At 35.5% G+C, this 25,682-nt stretch overlaps 3 protein-coding genes across 6 annotated transcripts in view; 1 reads left to right on the forward strand and 2 right to left on the reverse strand.

Moving 5' to 3' along the window:
- Positions 1-774: 774 nt before the first annotated feature.
- Positions 775-25,682, reverse strand: part of LOC116298444 (alpha-soluble NSF attachment protein) — a 56,120-nt gene continuing 31,212 nt past the window's right edge. The window contains exons 9-10 of one of the 2 annotated variants that reach the window (XM_089040708.1): positions 8,479-8,529; positions 775-1,107 (exon numbers count right to left, since the gene is read on the reverse strand). In XM_089040708.1, the coding sequence (XP_088896834.1) occupies positions 1,009-1,107; positions 8,479-8,529 (150 nt within the window). In that variant the 3' untranslated portion in view covers positions 775-1,008. Of the gene's footprint in view, positions 1,108-8,478; positions 8,530-13,499; positions 13,712-25,682 lie in introns of those variants that run through there. The other variant, XM_089040709.1, reaches the window with a different exon arrangement.
- On the forward strand, positions 14,261-23,036 carry LOC148905151 (uncharacterized). 3 transcript variants are annotated; one of them, XR_016121831.1, is made up of 17 exons: positions 14,281-15,284; positions 15,370-15,607; positions 15,829-15,937; positions 16,088-16,191; positions 16,274-16,389; positions 16,573-16,652; positions 17,204-17,484; positions 17,706-17,854; positions 18,220-18,301; positions 18,735-18,922; positions 19,082-19,174; positions 19,449-19,665; positions 19,753-19,839; positions 19,964-20,290; positions 20,527-20,820; positions 21,071-22,274; positions 22,712-23,036. XR_016121831.1 is itself a non-coding variant. In XM_089040707.1 (16 exons), exons 1-16 carry the CDS (start codon positions 14,343-14,345, stop codon positions 21,889-21,891), a joined length of 4,125 nt encoding a protein of 1,374 aa, XP_088896833.1. In that variant the 5' UTR covers positions 14,261-14,342; the 3' UTR covers positions 21,892-23,036. The 3 variants fall into 3 exon arrangements, 2 of the variants coding, with proteins under 2 accessions (XP_088896833.1, XP_088896832.1); XM_089040707.1 differs by having other exon boundaries at positions 14,261-15,284; positions 19,964-20,287; positions 21,071-23,036; XM_089040706.1 differs by having other exon boundaries at positions 21,071-23,036.
- LOC148905152 (uncharacterized) lies at positions 22,186-23,617 on the reverse strand. Its single transcript, XM_089040710.1, has 2 exons — positions 23,365-23,617; positions 22,186-23,041 (listed from the first exon to the last, which is right to left on the reverse strand). The coding sequence occupies exons 1-2, from the start codon at positions 23,615-23,617 to the stop codon at positions 22,560-22,562; spliced, it is 735 nt and encodes a 244-aa protein (XP_088896836.1). The 3' UTR covers positions 22,186-22,559.

Consider the following 25,682-nt stretch of genomic DNA (forward strand, 5'->3'; position numbering starts at 1 on the left):
ACACTCAAGCTGCTCGGAATAGAAGAATTAAACATAAAGGCACAAATACGGCGATCTGAGCATCTGGCGGAAAAAAATCGCTAGTAAAATGTCCCTCAAGCAGGTAAAATAATCACTTTTTTATTAGTTTGAATACTAAACTTGATTCCTTTTTTGTATTTGGCCGATATTGTGATTGTATTTCTATTGTTTGTTGGGGACTTTAGCAGTTGAAAAGTTATGATAAAATACCTGAACGTCGAGGCGAACGAATACTCAAGGTGCAAACTATGAAAGAAAGATCTAGTTTTAATTTTAGTTTTAATGCAACGCTCACTCCCCCTACGTGACGACACTAATATCGGCTACGTAGAAGACTAGGACAAAGGCATCTTAAGACTGGGCTGCCACAGGTATCCCAGTTTAAATTCCTAAATTTACTTGAGTTATTGATTTTATAGCATATAAAGACTCGTGTACTCAAATCGTACATAAGCGAAATATCTCTGGCCATATAATTATACGCATTTGGTCTTTTTTTTATATCGACTACATTACAAAATACATCAGAATTTATTGTGATTTCCTGCAATACTATCTAGTGTCAGCAGAAGAACATGAGCTAATACAGTTCACATTTTTCCATTTCCATTTTCCATTTCACAACAATTTATCGTTTCGTTTTCAGTGATATCTTGGTCTCAGCTTCTATGTTCTTTTTTGAACCCAAGAGGGTTTTTTGCAATTAGGCGTATATAGAATATAAATTGCAAAATATAGATATAGAGATAAATATAGGGTTTGAGGCTTTTTATTTCACATAATAAGGATATAAGCATCCTCACATATATTTGAAATTCACAGACACCCCAGAGCATGGGCTACCTGTGAATAGACTGTGAGATATAGATTAGTTAGTCAACAATTTTAACGTGCCATTCATTATTACCAATGGCATTGCAACTTTAGAGTACATGCTAGATGATTGAATCAGTTTTGTATTGTAATGAGTAGCATTGCAGGCTGTTACTAGGTTAAATCAGGTTCTTCATTCATACTCTTCTTTATCCTCAACAGGATGGTAGTCAACCACTGATCAAGTCTAGATATACTGTCATATTCCTGAACCTAAAACAAGAAAACAAGAAAAAGAAAACATTTAAATTTAGATTTAGCTAGTGTCACGTGTTCATCTTTCAACCAATTAGGGTTTTGCTGTATCGGAGAACATTATCTTGACCTCTAATTTAAAAAATAAATAATTATCTAATTTTTCCGACTTTATTTTCACCATTCACTTTAATCTAAATTGGTTTCCCTGTGTTTAAATTTAAAAGATTTATTTATTTTTATTAAAAATTACGTTCGAAATTTGAAAACGTTTTTCAAAATCTTCACTATTTGGATTTTCATTTCTTGTAGCAGTTACAATGCTCTTTTTGTTTGGCTTTTTTGCTAAAGTGTACAAGCAATTCTCCTTGCTTGTTTAACAAATACCATAAACCAGTTGTATGCCAGCCTATACAGAACCGTCATTACCTGTTAAAACTGGACCAATCAGATAGCCCCATGTCGCGTTTTTCAAACCGCATATATCAAATTTGTATAGGTGAATTTGACGACAGACGCGTGCTCTTTTTGTAATCAATTAAGCAATGGTCAATGCTTAGCGTGCGTAAATCTATTGATGGTGCACGCGGATAGTTGGAAAGAGCACGATGGTAGCTAGAGTTGCACGAGGCAGAGTGCAACTCTAGCTACCAGAACAACTTTACACGATAAAAACTGTTTATTTCGCTCTGATCAAAACACAGATTCTCCTAAGATGCGAGCACGATACTTTACGAGCTAAATTTGAAATCAGTCAAGTCTCGTGTTCGGAGCAAATAAAGCTCAATTTGTATTTTAAACTTCATTTTCAAAACTTTTCCCGAAGCAGTTCCTAAACGTATCCTTAAAAATTTTCATTCACAAGAAAGTTTTAAAGTAAATTTGACTGAAGAGAAGTCGATTTAGCGATTTTCGTTGGCACTTGGCTGCATCACAAATTATCTGAACATTTTGAACCGTAAATTTTTCGAAAACTGAGTCGAAAGGATGCATCAGTGGCTTAACTTGGAAATCAGTAATTATCGTGGTGTTTTGCTGGACTACTGTGGTGACCTGTAAGGCGGATTGAGCAAGACTTCTTGATTTCGCTGTAGTGAGCTGGCCGTTGGAAGGGCGAGTTTTTTACTTAAGCCAAACTTGAGCTAAAACAAATACGCTATAAACTTTTTATTGAAAGGAAATCAATAGTTATATTTTACCTTTAAATGTACTGAGAAAGGTAGACCAATTAGTAGTCTTTTTAGTTTTATCTGAATGCTGGCAATTTTCACCGAATTTTTACCAAATTGACGTCACAAGCGTGCTCCAAAGGAGTGTTCCATACATTTTTTTCTTCATAGGTGGCGAACCAATGAGAGCGCGCGTTATATCTTAGTTATGCTATAAAACCTTTTTTTTCCCTGGAAGCGACGGCTCATGAGTTCAATAGTTTTTTTCGTGTCCTACAGCTCCAGTCGTGTTTCATCAGAGAACAGAACATAGCTAAGCCTGATCTATTTGTTAAATAAACTCTGTCACACATCTCTTGGATTTGTTTAATTTGTTGAATTCAAAAAGTTCCCTCGCTGATTTATACCTAATAATCTTCAGACAAAGGGAACAAACACTATCTTTTTCAACTATCAACTATCTTTTTCTTTCTTTTTCCCCCATTTTTGCCATCTTTAAGTACTGTTGTTACAGTGTAGCACTAGAACCATGAATACTTCAAGGTTTAGTCTACATATAGGCGCTTTGGGGTAGTGGCTCTTTGGGGAGGGGGACTCGCCCCCTCCCTCCTCTCCCCCCCCACCCTCCTCTCTTCCCCCTTCCCAAATTGTGTATCATTTTGAATGACGGTTTTTTTTTTTGTCATTATAAATGTATTATTAGCATGTGTAAAAATAGACCCAAGTTATTTATCTTTTCAATGTAATATTTGTAAATAGGCTACTTGACTCGATTAGTTGTTTGACTACTTCAGGTAACCTAACACCTTCTTCTTTTTTTCTATTATTATCTGTAAAATGTAATAAGCATATCTTAATGTGGTGTAAATAAACTGATCTCTTTTTTTCTATTATTATCTGTAAAATGTAATAAGCATATCTTAATGTTGTGTAAATAAACTGATCTCTTTTTTTCTATTATTATCTGCAAAATGTAATAAGCATATCTTAATGTGGTGTAAATTAGCTGATCTCTTTTTTTCTATTATTATCTGCAAAATGTAATAAGCATATCTTAATGTGGTGTAAATTTCTGTATTATGGAATGTGTGCACTTTGTGCCCCCAGTTTAGGTTTGTTGTGATAGAACATAGATAGGGCATTTTATCATAGTACATCAGTTTCTAACTGTTTAAGAAAGGTTTTGAGTGTTAACCCAAAACGAAAATTGGTATTAAAACTCATACGAAAGTCTAGTTTTTGGCGCTTTTTGCCATTATTGCTCATTATTGAAAAAAAATGTCCTCTTAATACTAATTTAGGAACTGCCTAAAAGCGTAGGCACAGGGATCCCAATCTAGATAAACTAAAAGGAGAAAATAATTAGATCGGGGAAAAAATCTTTAATTATTATTTTTTATTCGAGATGAAGATAATGTCACCCATAATGAAAACCATGCACTGAAATGAAATCGAAATGCACTACATCGTTTTCTTTGCGCGAGTATTTTGTACACTGTTGTGAAGTCTGGGATTCGCTTGGGAATGGTCTTGCCCAAAGACTGCAACGTTTACAAAACAGATCACAAACTGCAAGAATGAAGCAGGTCAATCAGAGGTCGGAATGCGCAAACTGGGCTGGACCACCCTTGCGGAACAAAGGACCAAGTAAAAGCTAAATTAATGTTTAAAGTTTCGAATGGCCTAGCATCAACAAGGTTACAACCACTTTTCAAGGATTCACATGCCTCGAGCAGTAACTACAGGTTGAGAAACACAACAAACAAATTTTCTCTTCCTTCTGTACCCAAAACGGAATTATTGAAAAACAGTTTTACTTATAGTGGTGCTAAGTTATGGAAAGCACTACCAGAGGAAATACGAAGCAGCAAATCGCTTATATCCTTTAAACGGAAATTGTAGATATCACTCCTTTGGCCTTTACTATCATTTGTTTTTCTTTAAACATTCTTTATCTAATATATTATACTTACATTATTTTTTTAAGATATATTTTTAAATCGTTTCTATTGCGGCACGCCCCTAATGGAAACCAGCATTCGTTGACTTAGGCTAGCGTGTGTAAATAAAGTTGACCTTACCTTTACCTTACACAACTCACTACCATCTCGCCCACGGGCTAATTTTGTTCTTGCTTTTTCGAGAAAGTGTTCCATGGCCGACATTTTTACGCTTTGAATTCCTGGTTATTTTTACTTGAAAAACGAAAGATAACTACAGATAGTTCAATAAAATATCAAGTTTAGAGAAATTTACTTTGGATGTCTTTCATAAAAATCCAAAGTTTGGATATTTCCGAACTTTTTAAGGACAAATCAACACTATGAAACAAACTTTTAAAAAGGGGAGCAAAATATTAGGTTACTTTTACTTCTTTTACGTAACGATGTTTGGTTATCCATATGAATAGTTTTATGTTTTAGATCAAACGTATTTTCACCGCAAAGAAAATTTAAAAAAATAAATGCTTTGGTAGCACCAGAGAGACAATAAGCTGCGAGGCCCTCAACAACAACACCAAATGTGTTAGTTAAGAAAATATGTTTTAAAATCCTAATTGTTCATTGAAATATTTTATTATATACTTTTATTATATATTAATATTACTTTCATATAAGCCTTAACTTTTCTTCCTGAAGCTTAAAAACTAAGGTTACTAGATTTTGAGATTCCATTGTACCAGTTTTCATCTGTTCTAAAAAGATGTGAAAAAGATGTGGAAATCACGTACGACAAAATTTTTCGAAAGAGGAAGTTTACATCCAGTTAAACTTGACAAAAACAACCGAGATAAATTTAGTAATGTTCGTGTAGCACTCCACAAATAGTTTCAATTAAGCTGACATGAATATTGGAATTATAAAAATTCGTTTAATTTTACGATTCTTATTTTTCTATTATCATATACAAATAAACGGAAATTATTTCGTGATTGTCAATTTTATATTAAAGCAAATTTTTACTGTGCGACTACACCAACCATAGCCTGCTGTGCAGACGTTTTTAGTGTCGGCTCGTTCCTTTCCCTCCCCACAAACGTCTGCTCAAACTAGCCACAAATTCCTTTCCCTTAGATTGACCAATCAGAGCGCGCCTCTCGAAATGCTGGAAGTTGACATTCACCTTGGCTTACTTTCGATATCGACGAAGGCTTTAAAAAAGTCTGCGAAATTTAGATAAGCGACCTTAATTCGTATCAGAAAGAAGCCTTAAGATGCTTCGTCTCTGAAAAACGAGACGTTTCGTAAATTTGTCATATATTTTTATGTTTTCATTTACGACTCCCTCACACGAACATGAAAAGCGGTTAGATTCAGCTCCTACAACTTTCTTATGAGTCCTATTCATATAGATTTGGAAATTATTAATATTTTATACGAGGATTTACGAACTTTGGACGATACGTTTTCACAGGAATTTGAATGTGGGCAGTTGTTTGCATTATTTGTTGGCGTTGCTGATTGGTCCGATTTAACAAAGGGAAAGGAATGTGTGGCTAGTTTGAGCAGACGTTTGTGGGGAGGGAAAGGAACGAGCCGACACTAAAGACGTCTGCACAGCAGGCTACACCAACCAAGGCCACCCAGACACATTTTCATACAAAATGGCCAATCACGATTGAATATTTAAACAACAAAATCTCTTTTTCTCTCTAAAGTCATATATATATTTTACTTTATACGAGTGTGTGTGTATAATCAGAAGTGAACAAGAAACAATTTAAAATCCAGAATTCACTACTTCAGCTGTTATGCAGCGTTAAAAATGTGAGATGTGAATTTGATTTGAAATTTGTTTGGGTGGCCTAGGTTGATGTAGTCGCACTGTAAACGACTTCTTGGATTTTTCTAATTTTGAACCGCTAACAGTTCCCAGACATGCTGAAAACGAATGTTGCTAAAATATTTTGTAACCAGGGGGAGGTAAATGGGGCTCAGGTAAACTGACTGAAGGTGGGTCCACTAATGAAAACGTCGAGGGAGGGGAGACACCATGACCAAAATACTGGCCGGAATTTTACTTTTTAATTTATCATATTTAATGACAATCATGATATAGTTTTCGTTTTTTTGATATGATAATGAAAAAATGAGAAAATAAAATTAAACAAATTTTCTAATTTCAATTCATGTCAACTTAAATTGAAAAGGCCTTTGTGGAATGTTACATGGGCCAGTAATGCAAAATATGTATCCTATTTATATTTCATTCAATATTTAAATAAAATATGTATAGAAATACATGAAGATATAGAAGTATAGATAACCTCGTTTCTAAGCACTATAACTTATCTATATTTCTATATCTTCATGTATTTCATAAGTGCTATGCGGTCCACATATTCTCATCTATGTATACAAATATTGAAACTATTGCATGAAAATCTTCTTTTGTCTGCCGACAGGACTCGCGATAGGAGACGAACGAAACTGATTTTTCATGTACAAAAAAACTTTTGAACGAAAGTGCTTTCCATAGAAAGGAAGCTTAAAACATGATCATATATCATTGTTCGCTAAAAAATTATTATTCCATTTCGTCGACATTGCATGGGAACCCTATGGCGTAACGCCATAAAGTGTCGCCCGTCGACGCCCGTCAGGTGTACCTCGCGTTTCTGATTGCTCGAGCTTTCGAATCACACGTCACTTTGACCATGACGACTTTTTTTAACAAGCTTTTAATCTATTGGTTTTTTTTGTAAATAAAATAGCCCAAATTACCAAGAAACGAGCACCAAACTAGCATGACGAACGAGCAAAAAAGTGTATTTGTTTTGTTATTATGGTAAGAGTACTCGTAGTTCTTACATGACTTAAAGTAGTCATTTGAAAAAAGCACTTTTTGAACTCCACAAATTAAACTAATTCCAGAGATGTCTAACAAAGTTTATAGCTAATTAGAAAACTCATTAATAATTCATGAAGAAAACACAATAGAAATCATGACCATGAAGGTGATTTTATATCTGATAAAGATTCGTCTTCATTTGCATAAACTTTAACTTGGATTTTCTCTATCAAACTTGGTTCATTTCGTAAAAAAATCGGTACACAATGAGAACAAACATCATAAGTTTTCTAAGCCGTTCAATAATCTCGCAGATCGTGGTTTATCGGGTCTAAAACCACTCGGCTGCGCCTCGTGTTTTATACCCGATAAAACACTCCTGCTCGTTTATTAAACATTACATAACATAGCTACAATTACCGGAAAACGAGCATCAAACTGGCATGACGAACGCGCGAAAAAAGCGTACTTGTTTTGTTATTATTGTAAGAATACCCGTAGTTCTTACATGATACAAAGTGCTCATTTGAAAAAAAGTACTTTTTGAATTCCTCAAATTAAACAAATCCAAGAGTTGTGTAACAATGTTTATAGCTACATAAAATAGCTAAAATTACCGGCAAACGAGCAACAAACTAGCATGACGAACGAGCTAAAAAATTGTACTTGTTTTGTTATTATTGTAAGAGTACTCGTAGTTCTTACATGATATAAAGTAGTCATTTGAAAAAAAGCACTAAGTTTATTAATGTTAGTATATATCAGCGAGGGAACTTTTTGAATTCCACAAATTAAACAAATTCAAGAGATGTGTGACAAAGTTTATTTATTAAATAGATTAGGCTTATCTATGTTCTGTTCTTTGATAAAACCGGACTGGATAAAACACGAGCCGTGGCTTTATATAATAATTTTTTTACGAGAAAAATAGCGCGGGGGAAGGGGGGCGGTCGTCAAACTCACGTAAACAAATGTGATCTATGCGGTTATTGGCAAAAAACGCGACATTGGTCCAGTTTTGAAAGGTAATGACAGCTTTGTACAGGCTGGCCGTTAACGAGAAAGGAGAATTACTTGTAAATTTTAGCAAAAAGGCCAAACAAAACGGTAACTGGTAAAAGAAATGAAAATGAAAATTGAAATTGAAATTTTAGATCGTTAATTGGACATTTAGGCTGTACAAACACTCAAGAAAACCAGCATATGAACACTTTGAATGCACAAGGAAACGAGAGAAACCGTACTTGGGAAACTGGTGCTTTAGTTGACCCCAAAGTAAAACAATTTGCGCCACTTGTGGTAGTATTTTGTACTCGTAGTTTCGGGCTATTGGAAAACAAATTACGGTAAACAATTACCGCAACTGAGCTCTCACAACCACTTTTGAAATGGGTGTACATTTATATAACATTATATACAGTGGACTTACAGCTTCTGTAAATGCCTCAACATTCTGTTCCTCTTCAGCTTCAAGTAAACTCTGGCAAATAAAATGAAAACACTCAGAAAAATTCATATTTAGGATTGATAATTAAACGATTAATAAGCAAAAAAAAAAAAAAAAAAAAAAAAAAATATATATATACATATATATATATTTGCTATTTATATATTTAAAACACTCATTAATAATTCATAAGCTTATGGTCCAATTAGAGCCACCATACACATCACGTGCATGAACCTTTATACCCGATAAAGTCCTCTTCATTAGTATTCAAGTGATTTTATATAAAGACACATGTGTCTTTATATAAAGACCACTCGAATACTATGAGGATGACTTCATCAGGGATGAAGTATGCATCCAAGTTTAGATGAAGACTTAGAGCCTCATCAAGGTCATAGTCAACCCTAACAATCTTTGACTAACATGCCTGTCTTTGCCTTGACACGCAATATCCAACGTGTGGGAGCTTCTATTGAATCTGGTTGCGCATGCCCGTGACGTCAAATCTCTATCGAAGTATAAAAATCCATGTTCGTGACGTGTATGGTGTCTCTAGTTGAACCAAAATCTTATAAATTGTTCATGATTGTTTTAAGCAGTTCAAAAAACTCGTAGATCGTGTTTTATCAGGTATAAAAGCACTCGGCTACGCCTCGTGCTTTTATACCTGATAAAACACTCCTACTCGTTTTTTAAACACTACATATATATATATATATACACACACCTAACCAAAAAAATTCTGCAACTTTACATATATATATATATCTTTTGTTTTTCTATTGTTTCGTCTCTCGAGAACAAAAGACATATATATATCTGAAGTTACAGAATTTTTTTGGTTACATATATATATATACACTCGATTGCAGAAGCGTTGTAGTATACCTTTATACAAATATCTAATGAGATGCATACTGCAATTTTACTTTTTTCACCCTCAAAACCAATTGATTTATAATCTGTAGGATGTAAGAAACAAGAATAAAATATTTTGACGTTCATTGAATGAAGCAATTGATAAAAAAGCGAGTTTTCTGTTTTGCATATCATTAAATACCACTTATTAACCGAGAGTGAGGTTATTACAGGGAAATCTCAGACCGAGGTCTGAGATTTCCCTGTAATGACCGAACGGACGAGGTTAATAAGTTATTTATTATATGGCCTTTTTTAGTGCTATTTTTAATAACTATGAACACCGGAAGTAATTTTCAACATCCGCTTGCGCACGCAAGGTCAAAGTTGAGGTCGTGTTCGATGAGCCAAGCGATCCTTGCGAATTTATTGAAATTCACAGAGACGGTTTTGTTCAAAGCGAGAACATTTTTGTCTTTATTATGGCAGGATCTAGGAAAATGCGAATACTTTAATTTCACAAAACACAGATACCTGTGTTTACAAGTGTTTGAACTCTTAAAAACTCAAAAATTTAGAAGAAAAATAGACCCAAATTGTCAATGAATTTTGAACACGTGCGGACAACTTGCAGTGATTTCAGTGAAGTGTTATTCTTCGTAGTCGCTCTCAATAACATAACGTCGCTTTGCACCTTGTTGGATTAACTTAACTAGGCCATTGAAGATCTGGAACTGACATTGAGAGATACTGCTGATATTCGCTCCAGGAAAAACACCATTTAAAGCTGCTGGGTCGCTTGAATTATTCACAGCGAGCGAATTCGTCGTGTTTTGGAGACTCAGGCTGCTGTGTGACTGCTGTGAACTTGTTATTAACTGGCCACTGCTATTGTCTGGAGGAGCAGTTATCTGTTTGGAATTTTGCGAGTGACTTGAAGAACTCAAAATATACGACATTTGTCGCTGATGGTGCTCATTTGCTGACTTGTATGACTTGTACTTCAGCCATGTTGTTTTGCTCACTTTTTGCCTCTTCTTCCTCTGGATAGTAAAATTCGCTTTCGCTGTGGCTCTCTTCGTCGCTTATTGTACACTGAGAAGTATCTCTAAGCTATACAATAATTTTTTTTCAGTTATTGAAAAGATAAATGTATTTTGTTTATGTTTTCGGTTGATTTAATGTTTGGCTTCGTAGCTTTTGATCGCAACTGAAAAGAGCCGTGAATGAAGCCGAGAACAATTTCCGTAATGACCGGTCATTACAAGAAAATCTTGCCCGCTAAGCAGCCAATCAGAGCGCGCGAAACATTGATGCCATATAATAAATATACTGAATAAATTAGGTATTTGTATAAATGTATACTACAACCTTTCTGCAATAAGTGTATATATATATACATATATATATATATATACATATATATATACATATATATATACATATATATACATATATATACATATATATACATATATATACATATATATACATATATACATATATATACATATATATACATATATATATATATATATATACAGCCATTTGCAAAAATTATGGCCGCTTCCAATATATATACAAGTATATCAAAAGCATACCAAATGTTATGGGTATCCTCCATTATATATTTTTTGAGTTGGCTATCATTAGGGCTTTCTGAAAAAAATACCAAGCAAGATATCCCGCCCTGTCTGATATAATTTCGATATACTTGTATTTATATTTGAAACGGCCATAATTTTTGCAAATGGCTGTATATATACATATATATAGATATATATATATATATACACACTCGATTGCAGAAACGTTGTAGTATACATTTAAACAAATACCTAATTTATTTAGTATATTTAATGTTCTGCAAAACAGAAAACTTGCTTTATTTATTATTTGTTTCATTCAATGAACGTCAAAATATTTTATTCTTGTGTTTTACATCCTACAGATTATAAATCAATTGCTTTTGAGGGTTAAAAAAGTAAAATTGCAATATGCATCTCATTAGGTATTTGTATAAATGTATAAAGGTATACTACAACGTTTCTGCAATCGAGTGTATATATATATATATATATATATACAGTCAATTCAAAAAACGTTGTCGTCGACCGGCTCAAGCCTACGCGACTGGACCGAAAGAAATATGGGTAAAATTCACTGAAGCGGTTAAATATTCGTTCTGAATTAATTGTTCCCGCTAATAGTAAAGATAATAATGGCGAGAAACAATCCATCAAATGCATGTCTTCGGGTTTAGGGAAAGAAAAATAAAGTAGTTATGATTCAGTTCACAATTCCGAAAATATAAAGGCATTAAAAAAACGTCTTCTTCAACGCTTCCCGCACGCCTACGAAGGTTCGTGCTGTAAACCAGGCATAACTAGTCAGATAAAATTATGGAGTCAACTCGGCTTCAATGATTACTACCCAGAGTTCCTTTCGGTCCAGTCGCGTAGGCTTGAGTTGGTCGACGACAACGTTTTTCGAATTGACTGTATATACAGCGATATGCAGAAATTCTGATCCAACCAAGTATATAGTATATAACTATATCGGGTGCATTATGGGTAATGGACTCGCGGGATTCAAAGCGTGATTCAAAGTACCAAAGCGTTGGTTGGCTGACGATATAGTTATATACTATATACTTGGTTGGATCAGAATTTCTGCATATCGCTGTATATATATATATATATAATTATACACTCGATTGCAGAAACGTTGTAGTATACATTTATACAAATATCTAATTTATTCAGTATATTTAATGATATGCAAAACAGAAAAATCGCTTTATTTATTGTTTGTTTCATTCAATGACTGTCAAAATATTTTTTCTTGTCTATTAGATCGTACAGGTTACAAATCAGCTGGTTTTAAGCGTTGAAAATGGTTTTTGCATTATGCATCTCATTAGATATTTGTATAAATGTATAAATGTATACTACAACGTTTCTGCAATCGAGTGTGTATATATATATATATATATATATATACACCGAATCGCTAAAACTTTGACACTTTAACGATATATATACATATATGTGTGTTCCTCTTTTTTCTATTGTCTTACCTGTATTTTCAAGGAAAGACAATAGGAAAAAGGGGATACATATATATGTATATATATCGCTAAATTGACAAAGTTTTAGCGATGTGGTGTATATATATATATACACACTCGATTGCAGAAACGTTGTAGTATACATTTATACAAATAATTCATGAATAATTCGTGAATAATTCATTAGTGCTGTATCAGAACAGTATACATCCATTAGTGGTTGTATATATCTAATTAGCATTTTCATCGTAAGGTTTGTATCGGGCTTACATGTAATTCATGTGACCTGATTTCTGAAACTGGATTGGCTTAGAACGTCATTAATTATTCATGAATTTTACAATGGCCGGACAACACGGACGCAAATGTTGTAAACAACTTGTGAAATCCGTGAATAATTCATAATTCCTTTGGGACAGTTTGAATTCATATGCTAATTAGATACAACCACTCTAGTGCTTTATCAGAACAGTATACATCCACCAGTGGTTGTATCTAATTAGCATTTTCATTGAAGGTTTGTATCGGGTTTACATGATATTCATGTGTCCTGATTTCTAAAGCTGGATGGCTTAGACCCTCATTAATTATTCATGAATTTTCAACTTCAACTTCAACTTGTTTTGCTTACACTTTTTTATATACAGTTATATATTTACAGGATATAATATACAAATACATATTGTAATACAAATAAGGGAAATTATATTTTTTTTAGGTAATAAAAGTGTAGGGCGATTAAAGTAGCTTATGCTTTCTAGTTAAGGTTGGTGCCTACTAATTGCGAACCATTTTTATTTTTTTCAAATTGTGCCAGTCATTTAAATCACCCAAGAGGCCACTGGAATCCGAAAAAAAAATTGGGGGGACCCACGCATCCAAGCGAGATAATTGATGTTAAACACCGATGACGTAAGCAGTTTTTTACGCAAGGGGAAAAAAATCATATTACGAAGTTGTTTTGATCGATTTTATCTGAAACTTGTTTCAAATAAACGACTATTTTTGCTCTCTATATCAAATATATAAACTTTTATGTATCATGTAAATTCTATTATAAAAAATAATTCAACTATTTCTGTTACATTTTGGACGAAAAAAAATGGGGGGTATCCACGCGTTTTAAAAAGTTATGGTTCTTAAAAATATGTTTTTGAGGATAAATCGGGTGCTAAAAGCGTGACAAGCGTGACGCGGCGTTACGAAACAGCTTGACTCGCTCTGTTTTTGGTGTGTTTGCAGCAGCTCGTTCATCTCTTCGTGGTTTTACAAGCAGGAGGAAAACTGAAAAAAAAAGCGATATTTCAAGCTTTCAAAGTACCACAAAACTTATTCAATTCGAAGAATAATAAAAAATAATTTTTTCCTGTGTAGAAGAAAAGATTTCCTTAAGTATGGTATGTAAATTTTTTTTTGAAGTCGGAAAAAGAACGGCTTTTCATGAATCTTTCACGGCAGTCGTGCATGCAAAGCAAGAACCAGGCAAAAACTTTCGTAAAATACAAACCTACATTTAGTTTGACTTCACAAGTGCAAGAGACAGATTAATAAATCAAAATAATAATTTTCTTTGTCAATATGCTCTTTGCGTGAACGTTTTTGAATTTACTTTTTGAGTGAGTGAAAGACAGCTTATGTAAATACGAGGTCTTCCAACGACAAAAGTTTATTTTATGTACATAACGAGCTGCAAGCCCCTGGGATTTGTACGCATTCCAATGTCTCGAGCTGAGAGAAGACAATAGGCTGCGGTTTCGAAAGGTCTAGAGATTTGACCCGCTTAATGACAGTAAAACGTCAACACAAAATAGATAATCCGTAATTTGAGTCATTCCATATTTGGAATGGATGCTCTTTTGGCGGCAAATTTGTACAATGCTTCGCGCTCGTTCCAAAGGGCTTCATTCAGGCGAGCATGATGATCGGCGCCAGATCATCAACAAAGTCGCCAGCAGTTTTTCGGGTTTTCAGTGAAAAATTAGACAATTCAAAAGACTGGTATTTGTTAACGGAGGATATATGTTGTAAAACTCCTTCAAAGTTCAGTGAGAATTCGATTTTTTCAGAGTTTGCTGCTGAAATCAAGGCGATCGACCTCAATGAATTGTACGACAGCAGCGGAAGCGCACTACCTCCTTCCATCTTCTATTACAAATCAAAAACACAGCCCAAAAAAGTATTTGTCGCTTCTGCATTTGGGCTGGTGTCAGGTCTCTTGAGACAAAACCATTTGTCCGTGGTTAAGGACTTGCCAGTAATTAGAAAGGCTTTGGAAGAAATTAATAAAATAGACCTTTGCCAGGCGCCATTACAAAATGGCGGCTCTTCATCTCCCGGCAAAACACGTCTTCCTCTCTCTCCGATTTCTCCCCACGTAACCAGTGGTCAACCTCATGACTTCATGCCACATTTAACTTCTACTCCAAAGAATTCGAGGACAGGACCACGACCGAAATTAACAAACATTTCTTCAATCGAAAACGGAGAGGACCTGCTTCCCGCCACGAAGAAGAGAAGGATAAGGGAACGAGCCAGAAATGTAATGGCTAAGGTGGAAAACGTTTGTGAAGAGAATAACGAGAGCCTTGGAGATATTCTTGCTGAATGCTGTGCAAGTGATCCTGCAACCCAACACTCAGATGCCCGAGAATATGTTCAGCGAGCGTTTGATAAAGTTTGCTCTAAAAAGGGTATACGAAAGGCATTTGAGCTTCTAACTTCTGACGAAGCTTGGAATGAATTGATCCAAACAATGAGAGTCGCAGATTGGAAGCTGTTGCTACTGAAACTCGAAGCAAGAATCTCTGACAATGGCTGGCAGACCTTAACCAATTTAACTCAGCTTGGACGATCTGGGGTAAGGTATCTTAAGCTTATAAGGCTTTAATATAAACTTACATAAAAAACCTTACATTTTTTTTTACTTTTCCCTCTATGCCTAGAATTCTTTAGACATACCAATCCTTCTGAACAAAAATCAGATAAAAGCTTATCGCTCGATGATATTCCAACGCATAAAGGATTTATTTGGTTTAAAGGAGATCCCTGCCAATGTCAGTGGTTACCAAGTTGATCTTCGATCAGTACTTATTTGGTGTGCCAGAGAAATGAGACTACATGGATGCCCCTCAAAAGACAAACTTATATTCAGTTTGAAACTAGATGGACGTCCTTTTTATGGTATGCCTTATTCAAGATGTATCTAATAACACAAGGGTGGTAAAACCCTATTGCAAAATACTCAATGTACATCTACTGAATGTTAATATGATGTTTGTTAGGTTTTTTAAAAATCTGCCAAGCTCTAAATGCACTTTGCTATTGGTGATTAATAATACAGCGTATAGGAGTTTAATTCAATTATTCCTATTTCTTCTAATAATATTTTTCTAATATTTCAGGTCGAAGGCAGGTTTTGGTTGCCTTATCACCCCTACAATCTCCACTTCTTCCTGTTCAGAGTTCCAAAGCCATATACCCATTAGCAATATCTAATTGTGAAGAAGACAGGTAAAAGTTTTGTGTTTCTGATGTTTTTGAGTCACTATTAGTCAGCCCTTGAAAATTTGTTCATAAATTATGATCAGCACATCTATACAGAAAGTTATGGACCTTAATAATACAAATAGTAATAGTAAATAAATTCCTTGTTTATACTAGAAATGATCTCAAGGAACTTCTTCAAGACCTCAACCATCAAAAAAGAGCTTTGAAGAAAGATGGTCTTCATGTTGATGGGAAACATTGGCAGGTTGAATTCAAAGGTATAGATATATTTTTCAAAAAGTTGTAATTATGACATTATGATAGTATGTATGAAAATAAACATTATTTTTTCATTTTTAGTCACACTGGATTTAAAGGCTCTTTATGTGCTACTTCAGAAAGAAGATGATGATGACTTTGAGTTGGGTGGTAGAGGTCTTGATGTAGAGTGCTGCTTTCTATGTCCAGCTGTTAGGGTGGGCAAAAACCATTTTTATCAACTCAAATTTTTTGCATAAAAGAGCAATATTTCTAATATTTAAAGTAAATTAATGGCTAATTTACGAGTCAAAACTGAAATATACCTTTTTCTATTGATGACTATTTACATGTACCATTTAGGTGAGTGTGCTTCTCTATTTATATATTTTGATCTAAAGGGATGTCCATCAGATTGTAAGATGAAAAATAGCAAATGCTGCCCAGACCATTTTGAGGGATCAAAAGCAAACATTGGAGGGTATGTATGCTATATCTAATATCAGTAAACTTCATAAGCATATATATGAGGTTATATGCCTTGTATTGTTTTGAATTAGTACAAACAAAGTATAACATTGGATAAAACACAAATATCTATAATAAATTATCTGATTTCATCATTTATTGGTGGAAGTCGAAATCCCCACTCAATCGGGATCAGGATGAAATAATAATGATTTTGTTTGGTTTATGTCAGGAAATTTATTTTCTAGGAGGTCCAGAATAGGGTCCAGATTGGGGTCCAGAAAGGGGGGGTCCATTTCAGGTGTCCAGGTTTTGCCCATTTATTGATAGCTTATATACAATACAGAGTTCCCACTAGATTTTGAGACAAGGGGTCCTTGGGACTCTCTGACATGTCCCAATGACGCACAGAGTTCCCAGAGCCTGCGTTCTTTTCAATATTTGTGCGTTTATATGGAAACTCTGCAATAGGTCATTTGCATTATGGCATCCTTTACTACAACTATCAGTATCCCTTGCCTGTATTACTCTATACATTACACTACAAATGTCATTCAAATATAGGTTCAAAGGTATTCGAGAAGATCTGGTGTTTCTTTTGGATGAAGAACTGACATCAATAACCATTTGTACTTTGCACTGTGAGCTAAGAAACACAGAACAGCTGTTGAAGTCATTTGGTTTAGTGTCATATAGAATTGGAGCCCTGGATGAGTACAACCAAGAGCTGAAAAAATATAGTTCCGAAACCTTTACTGGTAACAGAATTTCGATAAAGGCTAAACGTGGTCAAGATGCTTTAATGGCTGAAGACAGAAACTCAATTAAAGTTGTATCATTTTCAGGTTTGCTCAATTAATGCTATTGCTTTTATATAGCTTTGGGATATATCTGCATGACTTGAGTAATAAAAGATTTTCCTAGCATGCAGATGCTATATATATTTATATATATATTATCATATATATTATGATAATACATATATATTATTTATATATATGTATTATCATTCTCACTATCATTCTCACTATCATTCTCATTCGCTTCTTTATCTGTTTTTAACTAGGTGGCATAGGAAGAAAAATTCTTCAGAACTTCGAGTCTATTGTTGTTGCTGGGCTGCCTAAGGAAAAGCTGCGACAATCATTTCAAGACCAAGAAGTTGCAAAGGATACCATACTTGACAGCATAACTTTTTTTCAAAAAAGATTGGCTGTAAGTCTTTTTTCAATATCCATTTGGTAAATCTTATTAGAAAAGGTATCATAAAAAGTAGACAGTGGAATTGCAAAATGGTTTCAATACTGCAAACTAAATTATCCCAAGACAAAAGTGCATGTGGTTTGCTGTAAAATTGTATCAAGTAAAATAGATTATTGTTTGATTTTTTAGTTATATATAGTTTCTAAGGAATCCCATATAAGTAACTGTTAAATTAGTTTCTTAATTGGACAGGCCTTCTTGATATGGGTTTAATTCATTACTCAATTCAGTCTTAATTGGACAGCATGGAGTCCTATAACAATTTATACTTATATAAAACAATACTGCTAAAACTGCTGTGACCTTATGACTTTCAGTACATGCAGGGCTTAAAGACGAAAGGAATTTTTGTACGTGACTATGGCACACATGAGGAAGAAATTACCATAGAGGGTTCTGGTGAGCATAATAATCAAACATTTAATTAGGCAACATAAAGCAATGATTGTCTAATATTAACATTACTCAGTGGCGGATTTAGGGGGCTTTCATTGGGTGCAAATGAACCCCCCCCCCCCCAACCAGCTGGTACCCCTAGGCCAGTGTGTCGAGATTTGCAAAAATGAACCCCTCTCTTAAAATTCTGAATCTGCCACTGTTGCTTTAGTGAGATAGCTAGGTAATCTAGCTTGTTAATGACAAGGAAGTCCACTGATTGGTGCATCCAATTTTAACTCAGCAAGCATGCATGCATAGAATGACGTTTCATTCCATGGTCCAAAAAATAAAAGCTTGTTTAAGTTCTTCATGAATTTTTTCTAGGGTACTGGTATGGATCTTTAGTTAATAAATATTTTACTTCTCTTACTTTAATTGTCTTGCTGAATTTCAGCTGTTGGAAAAAGGATAGATGAGCTGATTGAGTATTACGATGACAAAAAGGCAGACATAGAAGAGAGATTCATACAAATTCATGACAGCCATAAAAACAAGAAAAACAAAAGGACAGAGCTGGAGGCCAGCTATTGTTATGAACTAAGCAGCTTTGCAGCTGAAATTCAACTTTATCTTTATACCAAGGTATTATTAATTTATCAGAAAAATATAAAAATAATCTTTTTGCACTTGACTTGTGCTGTTGTTGAATAGGTCAGTTATGACTTTCTTTCATAATCAACTACAATTGGTTTTATTTTGCTTGACCTTTTCATTAATTAATTGATTGTTTGTGTGTTGTAGGTAGCAAACAGCTTTAAAGAGATTGCCTTAACAATGCGAAGTAAATCATTTGATAGTAATGAGGAACACCTAATTGATATTTTTGATCTACAGGTATATCCAGTCAATAATATTTGCAACTGAATATTTTTAAAGATTTTTAAACAAAATTGATTGGAAGATCAGTTATTCAACATAAAGGAAAACCATTTGATTCTAAAAAATGTATTCCAAAAATAATAATTCTGAAAATGGGAAAAACAAATTGAATAGGAAATTTAGTAATGAAAAGGTACATAGTGTACCTCATTTCATAAATCAGATTTTTTTGCTAAGCTTAATTTGCTTAGCAAAAATAATTTGATATATTTCCTTTTTTTGTTTTCAGTGTAAAGAATGGGGCTTTCTGTTGCACTTTCTCTTTAACAGTGGGCTTGGCTGTGGTGATTATGGTCATATTGTCATAGAGCATGCTCCCATGCTTTTAAGAGTTTTTCGTTCCCTGAAAAACTATTCAAACCAAGGTCTAGAAGCAGCTCATCTTCTTGAAAAAGTCATCTACTCAAAGGCTACTTCCCATGATGGTCCAGGCTATGCTACTTCAAGTACGTTTATCTTAAATTTCTTTGAAGAATTTTCAAAACTTATTCGTTTTCTTAAGCAGAGTTTGATATTTTTGTTCTTTGTTGCAGTTTTCCAGGTATTGGTGCACACTTACGCAGCAAAGTTGCTTTTTATTCGGCTTTGTTTTCGTCAAGCAAAACTTAGTATTGAAAAAGGTAACTGAATTCTGATTATATGAATACTTGCTATTGAGATTCTGCTCATTACTACTTGCAGGTGGGTATTTATTAAGTGGTGTATTAAACTACTTTAATGGGAGTTATCACAACTTCTTTGTAGGCAAGCCATTTCATTTCAGAGGATGTGGTTGGCAGGTACCAAAACAAGATTTCTGGGATGTAGATGACAAAAAAATTATTTTTGCAATCGATATGCTGCTCAATGACATTCTGGGGGAAGACTACACAAATTACATCTATGAAAACAAGTGCTGCAAAGTAGATGAGCCCAATGGAAATTACAATCACCAAGCATGGGAAAAAAATCTACCACATGTAATTAGTCAATTGCCAAACAGTTTTGCCTTCTCCGGTGACAGTGAATGCAGTGACAGCATGGATCAGCAGGATGGACCATGTACTCCTGAAAGCATGAGCTTCACAGGTGGTATGCAGCATTATGTAATTATAACCAAAACAGACATGTGTTAAAGAACCCAGTAGTGTGTTGGGAGGGGGAGTGGGAGGGGGGGGGGGGGGGGGGGAGGAGATTTTTGCTAGCAGCCCTCAGATTACCCTACTGATTCTGAAAGCAGAATCCTTCCACTTCACACTTCCAACATTTAATGTACTGTAACTAGAACCTTTGTGCATGCCAATACAATTATTTTTTTCAATTTTAAGATACCAGTACCCCTACAGATATAAATAGTAGTTGCTTCCCAGATCTGGAACAGCTATGGACTCAAAACAACATGACTCGTGTGGAACTGGCTACACTGACTTTACCTCCCATCAAAGCCATAGATTTGAACTCAGTCACAGAAGTTGTTGACCCGCAGAACCTTACATGTCCATGGGATCTTGACTTTCGCCCACCAAAAACTGTGGTTACAGCTCTCACTCACATGATTTCTGACTTAGAAAGTGTCATTGATGATGATTCCTGTGTCTGTGCTGTCAACCTTGGCTCTCATGGTGGGTTCAGAATATTATTTGTTAGGACTTTCTCAAATTAACATTTGAATTATCATCTATTACAGTGAAAAATGAAATCAGAAAAAAATTGTAAATTATTAAAGATATTGTCTTTGGCTCAAACTAGTTAGAAAGCAGAAATATCAAAAAATATTTCTCTTCAATCTTTAGTCATTCTGGCCTCAATGAAATAATTACACTCTTTCTAAGGAAAGTAACATGATAGTTTTGACATTTCTTATATCTCTAGGGTCATTTGCAAGAGCAAGCATTGATTTGTGGGACAAAACTTTTAAGGTTGATGAAATTTCCCGTGAGGTTAATTATGAACATCAGTGGCTTAGTGCTTCAACTCATAAAACACTAGCTATAAAAAATGTCCTTGGAAATTTACGCCCAGAACAGACTGTTTTGAAACATGATCATTTAAATCTCGATGCCACAGATGTGTCTTCACTTGTTGGGGAGAGGTATGTCTCTGGATTTTGCTTAAGTGTCGTGTGCCTTAAGTTTCTCGAAGAGGTAAAATTGCATGGAAATACTAGTGTGGTGTTTTTACCCACATTGACACAAATGTGGATATTGTCACTTGCAACCTCCAAGGAACTACGAGAGAAGCTGATAAACTACATAGCCATTGAGGATTTAAGGAATCTGTCTCTAGTTCTACTGCCACTACACGTGAAGCAATGCCACTGGGGCTTACTGTGTCTTGATGTGGGTTCCAAGAAGCTCTTCTATGACGATGGTCTTCATTGGGCACCACCGAATCAGGCTGTCGAGCTAACCAAGAAACTTCTGGATGCACTAAAGGAGATGTCCCTTGAGTTTCAGACAGGATTCACACAGGATTTCGAAAAAGATAAGTGGGATCTTTCTTTTACTCGATTTGCGATGCCAGACCAACCAAAAACTGGTGTTGGTTCTGGGAGTTGTGGTGTTGGAGTAATTTTGGCAGCTAAAGATATGTTCATTCAAAGAACATCATTGCCAACATTTTTCTGGACATTTGATGAAATGGAAAAACACCGAAAGGAGATACTGTTTAAAATTATCCAGTGGATGAAGTAGACAAATGTAACAACTCGGACTTTCAAAGTAACAGTTTTTAATTATCAATTTTTCCCCCGTGCCTTCCAGGTGTCTCGCCCGAAGGCAGCAGGATTACTAGGTGACTCGCCCGTAGTTCTGTGGAATGTTTCATAACTACCCAAAATGGCCCAAATATGCGTCTCAAATAAAAGCCTCTTATTGGGCAAAGTCAGACCTGGTTCCTTCACGTGGTGGGTGGTGTTATGATCTCTGTTTGGAGTCAACAAATGCAGGCTGGCGGTCACATATGTTTAGACTTAACAGCTACAACAGTGAGATCATCAATAACCTTTTTTTTTTTCTATTTCTTTCTTTTTAAAATAGGAATTACTAAAGTGACATCTTAGCTGATACAAAGTACAGTAAGTATCGTTACACACATAATGAACATATGAACGTCAACCACGTTAGGACATATCGCGCACATGAAAGACATGCACTCGCGCCTTCGTGTTTGAGGCTCGCGTTATCGATGCTAAATCACTATTGAAAGAGCCTTACAACCAAGTAAAATTCCACAAATCAAAGGAACGAATAATACTAATTATACTCGTGAATATCAAGATAAGCTTCTTTCCCAACTATCACTTAAATGGAAAGAAGTTTGAGCATAAGCATTCAGATAAAACAAAGGTCTTTTCCTCAATTCAATACACTTTCTTTTGTACAAAAAAACGAAAAGTCAGCTTCCCGAAATTGGTCTTATAAAGGTTTGGCCACCACTGTAGTTCAAGTTCTCTCGTAGCGCGTCCTTCACCTTCACTCACAACAATTTTACTTCTAGCTGTTGGTCTTTTAGGATTAGGAAGGTACGCTCGTCTTTTGGCAGCTTCTACAGCTGCTCTTGCGTCAAATTCACCCACGTTCTCGACAGGAAAGTCATTAGTTTCCTCATCATCTACGAAGGTAGCCGTTTCCTTGAAAGGTACGTATGTTTGGGCGCTGAGGAGATCGGCTAAAGATTGAACGTCATATAGTTTATAGGAATACCTTAAAGACTCTCTACATAAAATTGGTGGTCTTTTGTGGCTTGCTTTACGAACGCTATTTAGTTGTACATCTAGTAATTTGATGACATGTCTGAAATAAACTTCTGGCGTTTGATTGACGTCAACTCTAAACCATCTTCCTGTGAACAACAATATCAGTACGGTCATGGTCACTATAATTCAAGAGAGTGGATAATACTGACTACCGAATAAACTCTTTAACTTAGAGTCACCTACAGGTATGCATATCGATAAAAGATGGAATAAAACGTGCATAGCAACAAGCATGTAAATACAATCCCATACATATCTTTGAAGCGCCGAGGGCGGCCAATCGCTGCGAGAATTCCTTTGTTTTTAAAATTCCTTAGCAAGTCTTACTTTCATGTCCCTCCCCTACGTACATACTAGATTTAGTTAGTGACAAATAAGAGTGAGATGCCTGCGAAAAAAATAGACTCACCTTTGAATCCTGGGTTATGTGCCCCATTTATCCTTTCTGTGACGCAAGCAAGCCATTGATGATAATGTTCCTCTGCAGCGTAGTCCTTCGCCATTAACTCAGCTGTAGGTATAGCAGCGGTCAATCCACTGGCATCCAGAAATTTTGGAATGAAAGCATTGATAACACCATGTCTTTCTAATCGATGCTTTTTAAGGCTCTTAGTATTCAAAAACTTTCGTTCACAAACATCACAAGCAACTGATAAGGACATCTTGTAGCGTGAAAAAGTTAGAAAGTCAAGCGTTAAGCGCTGGGAAAACTGCCGCGTTTGTTAAAGCTCAAAGCCAGGGCGCTCATAGGCCAGTGATTGCGGCCAGAGGCGGGTGGTCTGTAATTAGTTTTAACGCCTTTATCTGTTTTCACAGCCATTCTCAAATTAGGCCGGTAGTTAACGTGTTTAATTATCTCGATAACAGTGTATCAGTTAATTAGTGTAAACTAACCCCACTTGGTGAATTAGAGCCTTGACAAATAGATAAAAACTTTGTTCAAATCAAAATCCAAGTTCTCTATATGCTAGATCTCTCGTTCGATTCCACTCTGTTTAAGTAGTTATGGATATTGTGCAAAGCGATAAAGCCGTTAAGCGATTCAGGAGACACACTAAAGAAGAAAGAAAACAAGAGAAAGTCCGGCATAAGGCGAAAAAAAGAGAAGAAGAAAGGAGAGAACGTCTTCAGCTTAAGTCAAAACTAGTGAGTAGCATTGGCATTCAAACTGATCAGGTAGCGTCAAGTCAAATTAAGTCGAGGGGTGCACAAATGGTTATTGCGAGCCGTGAAAGAAATCCCAACGTCGTAGGAAAAGTAAATACTCAAACAGCAAAGCCTGTCGTCGTTTCAAAGCCGGCGTATAAAAGTGCACCACTAATAAGGAACCAAGACTTGACCAAGCCCGCGGAGGGATATCCAGTGTCGGTAGGCGAGGGGAGCTTCGGTACATGCGAGTTCATGTTTTATCGAGGAAATATTCCAGTGGTTGTTAAATCGTACAAGTCTCACGTTTCCCGGGATGAAGTAAATGCAGAGGCTTCATCACTCATGGAATTGCAAAAGCCAAGCCCTCATCCATGCTTGCCCTTACTCCTGGGAATCCATGTAGCTGATAAGCCATACCTCCTTGTGACTCAGTTTCACGGAAATGGGCAAACAAGCCACACTGTATCAAGTGCAATCCGGGCCTCCCTACTGGAATCGGGCAGGGAGTGGTATCTTTTCCTTGAAAAGCTCGTGAAGGCAGTTTCTTTTATGCACTCTAAACAATGGCTACATAATGATATTAAGCACAATAATGTAGTTTGTCACTTATCCCAGAAAATTTGGCAGCCGGTTCTGATTGACTTTGGAAAGAGCTTGAAATTTGTAGATGCAAGGAAAACCTCAATGAAAAGGTGTCCCAAAGATTATCCTTGGATTGCGCCCGAAATCGTAAAGGGGGAAGCAAGAAAGAGCATCGAGGGAGATGTTTTCTCTCTTGGATATCTTATGAAATACGTAGCCCACAGGGTCGCTGAGTGCCGCAGTGCACATTTCTCAGATTTGTACAACAAATGTATGAGCATCATTCCTTCTCACAGGCCTTCACTACAATTTGTCGCTAGAGAACTTCACGAATTCACGAAGTTACCACAGTAACAATTAGGATGTACATAAGTACAATTGAATATGTGGACCGTGTGGCACTATGAAATACATGGACTAGAAATAATGATAAGTCATAGTGTTTAGAAAGGAGGTTATTCCGGGCGAAAGACCCTTGGAAATAAATTCGGAAAAATCAATTTCCGACCACCTCGCTGGGATTCGAACCCACGAAGTACAATTGAATTCGATGGGCCAAGGAATATGGAGTTGTGAAGAAGTTCATAGCAAAGCACAGACTGAACTACGAGTAGTTATCTCTGTTGTTTAATTGAGGCAAAAATTAAGGTGAAAAATGTCCTCGATTTAGTTTTCAAGTAATGCAGCTTTTCATTTTTATGGGAGCCAGTCTCTGAATGACTGTTTGAATCATTATACTTTAATTGTTATAATACTTAAATTATCTCATTAAGCCTGCATATCCAACAACCTAACAGTATTAATGAATGGTTAAGTAATGCTTTCTCCAGCCGAAATTGCGCTAATACATGAAAATAATTGTTCCGCATCAAAATTAATACAGCTTTAAAAGAATGAATATACCATAATGCATACTGAAGAATGTATTCAAAGATTAAGGGCATTATAGGTCTTTTCATTCGAATATACAGATCTAAAGATGTCGCTAGTATATAT

This window comes from Actinia tenebrosa, unplaced genomic scaffold (assembly GCF_029948245.1).
Source record: "Actinia tenebrosa isolate PJP-AT-01 unplaced genomic scaffold, QUT_ActTen_1.0 PGA_scaffold8__29_contigs__length_14323225, whole genome shotgun sequence".
Taxonomy (NCBI): Eukaryota; Metazoa; Cnidaria; class Anthozoa; order Actiniaria; family Actiniidae; genus Actinia; species Actinia tenebrosa.

Excerpts from the sequence above, each read along its gene's own strand:
- LOC148905151 (XM_089040706.1), top strand. The coding sequence starts at position 14,343 with ATGATGATCGGCGCCAGATCATCAACAAAGTCGCCAGCAGTTTTTCGG. Across the intron at positions 15,285-15,369 it reads CTCAGCTTGGACGATCTGGG|AATTCTTTAGACATACCAAT; the intron begins GTAAGGTATCTT and ends CTCTATGCCTAG. Across the intron at positions 16,390-16,572 it reads TTCTATGTCCAGCTGTTAGG|GGATGTCCATCAGATTGTAA; the intron begins GTGGGCAAAAAC and ends TTTGATCTAAAG.
- LOC148905152 (XM_089040710.1), bottom strand. The coding sequence starts at position 23,617 with ATGTCCTTATCAGTTGCTTGTGATGTTTGTGAACGAAAGTTTTTGAAT. Across the intron at positions 23,042-23,364 it reads ACATAACCCAGGATTCAAAG|GAAGATGGTTTAGAGTTGAC; the intron begins GTGAGTCTATTT and ends TGTTGTTCACAG.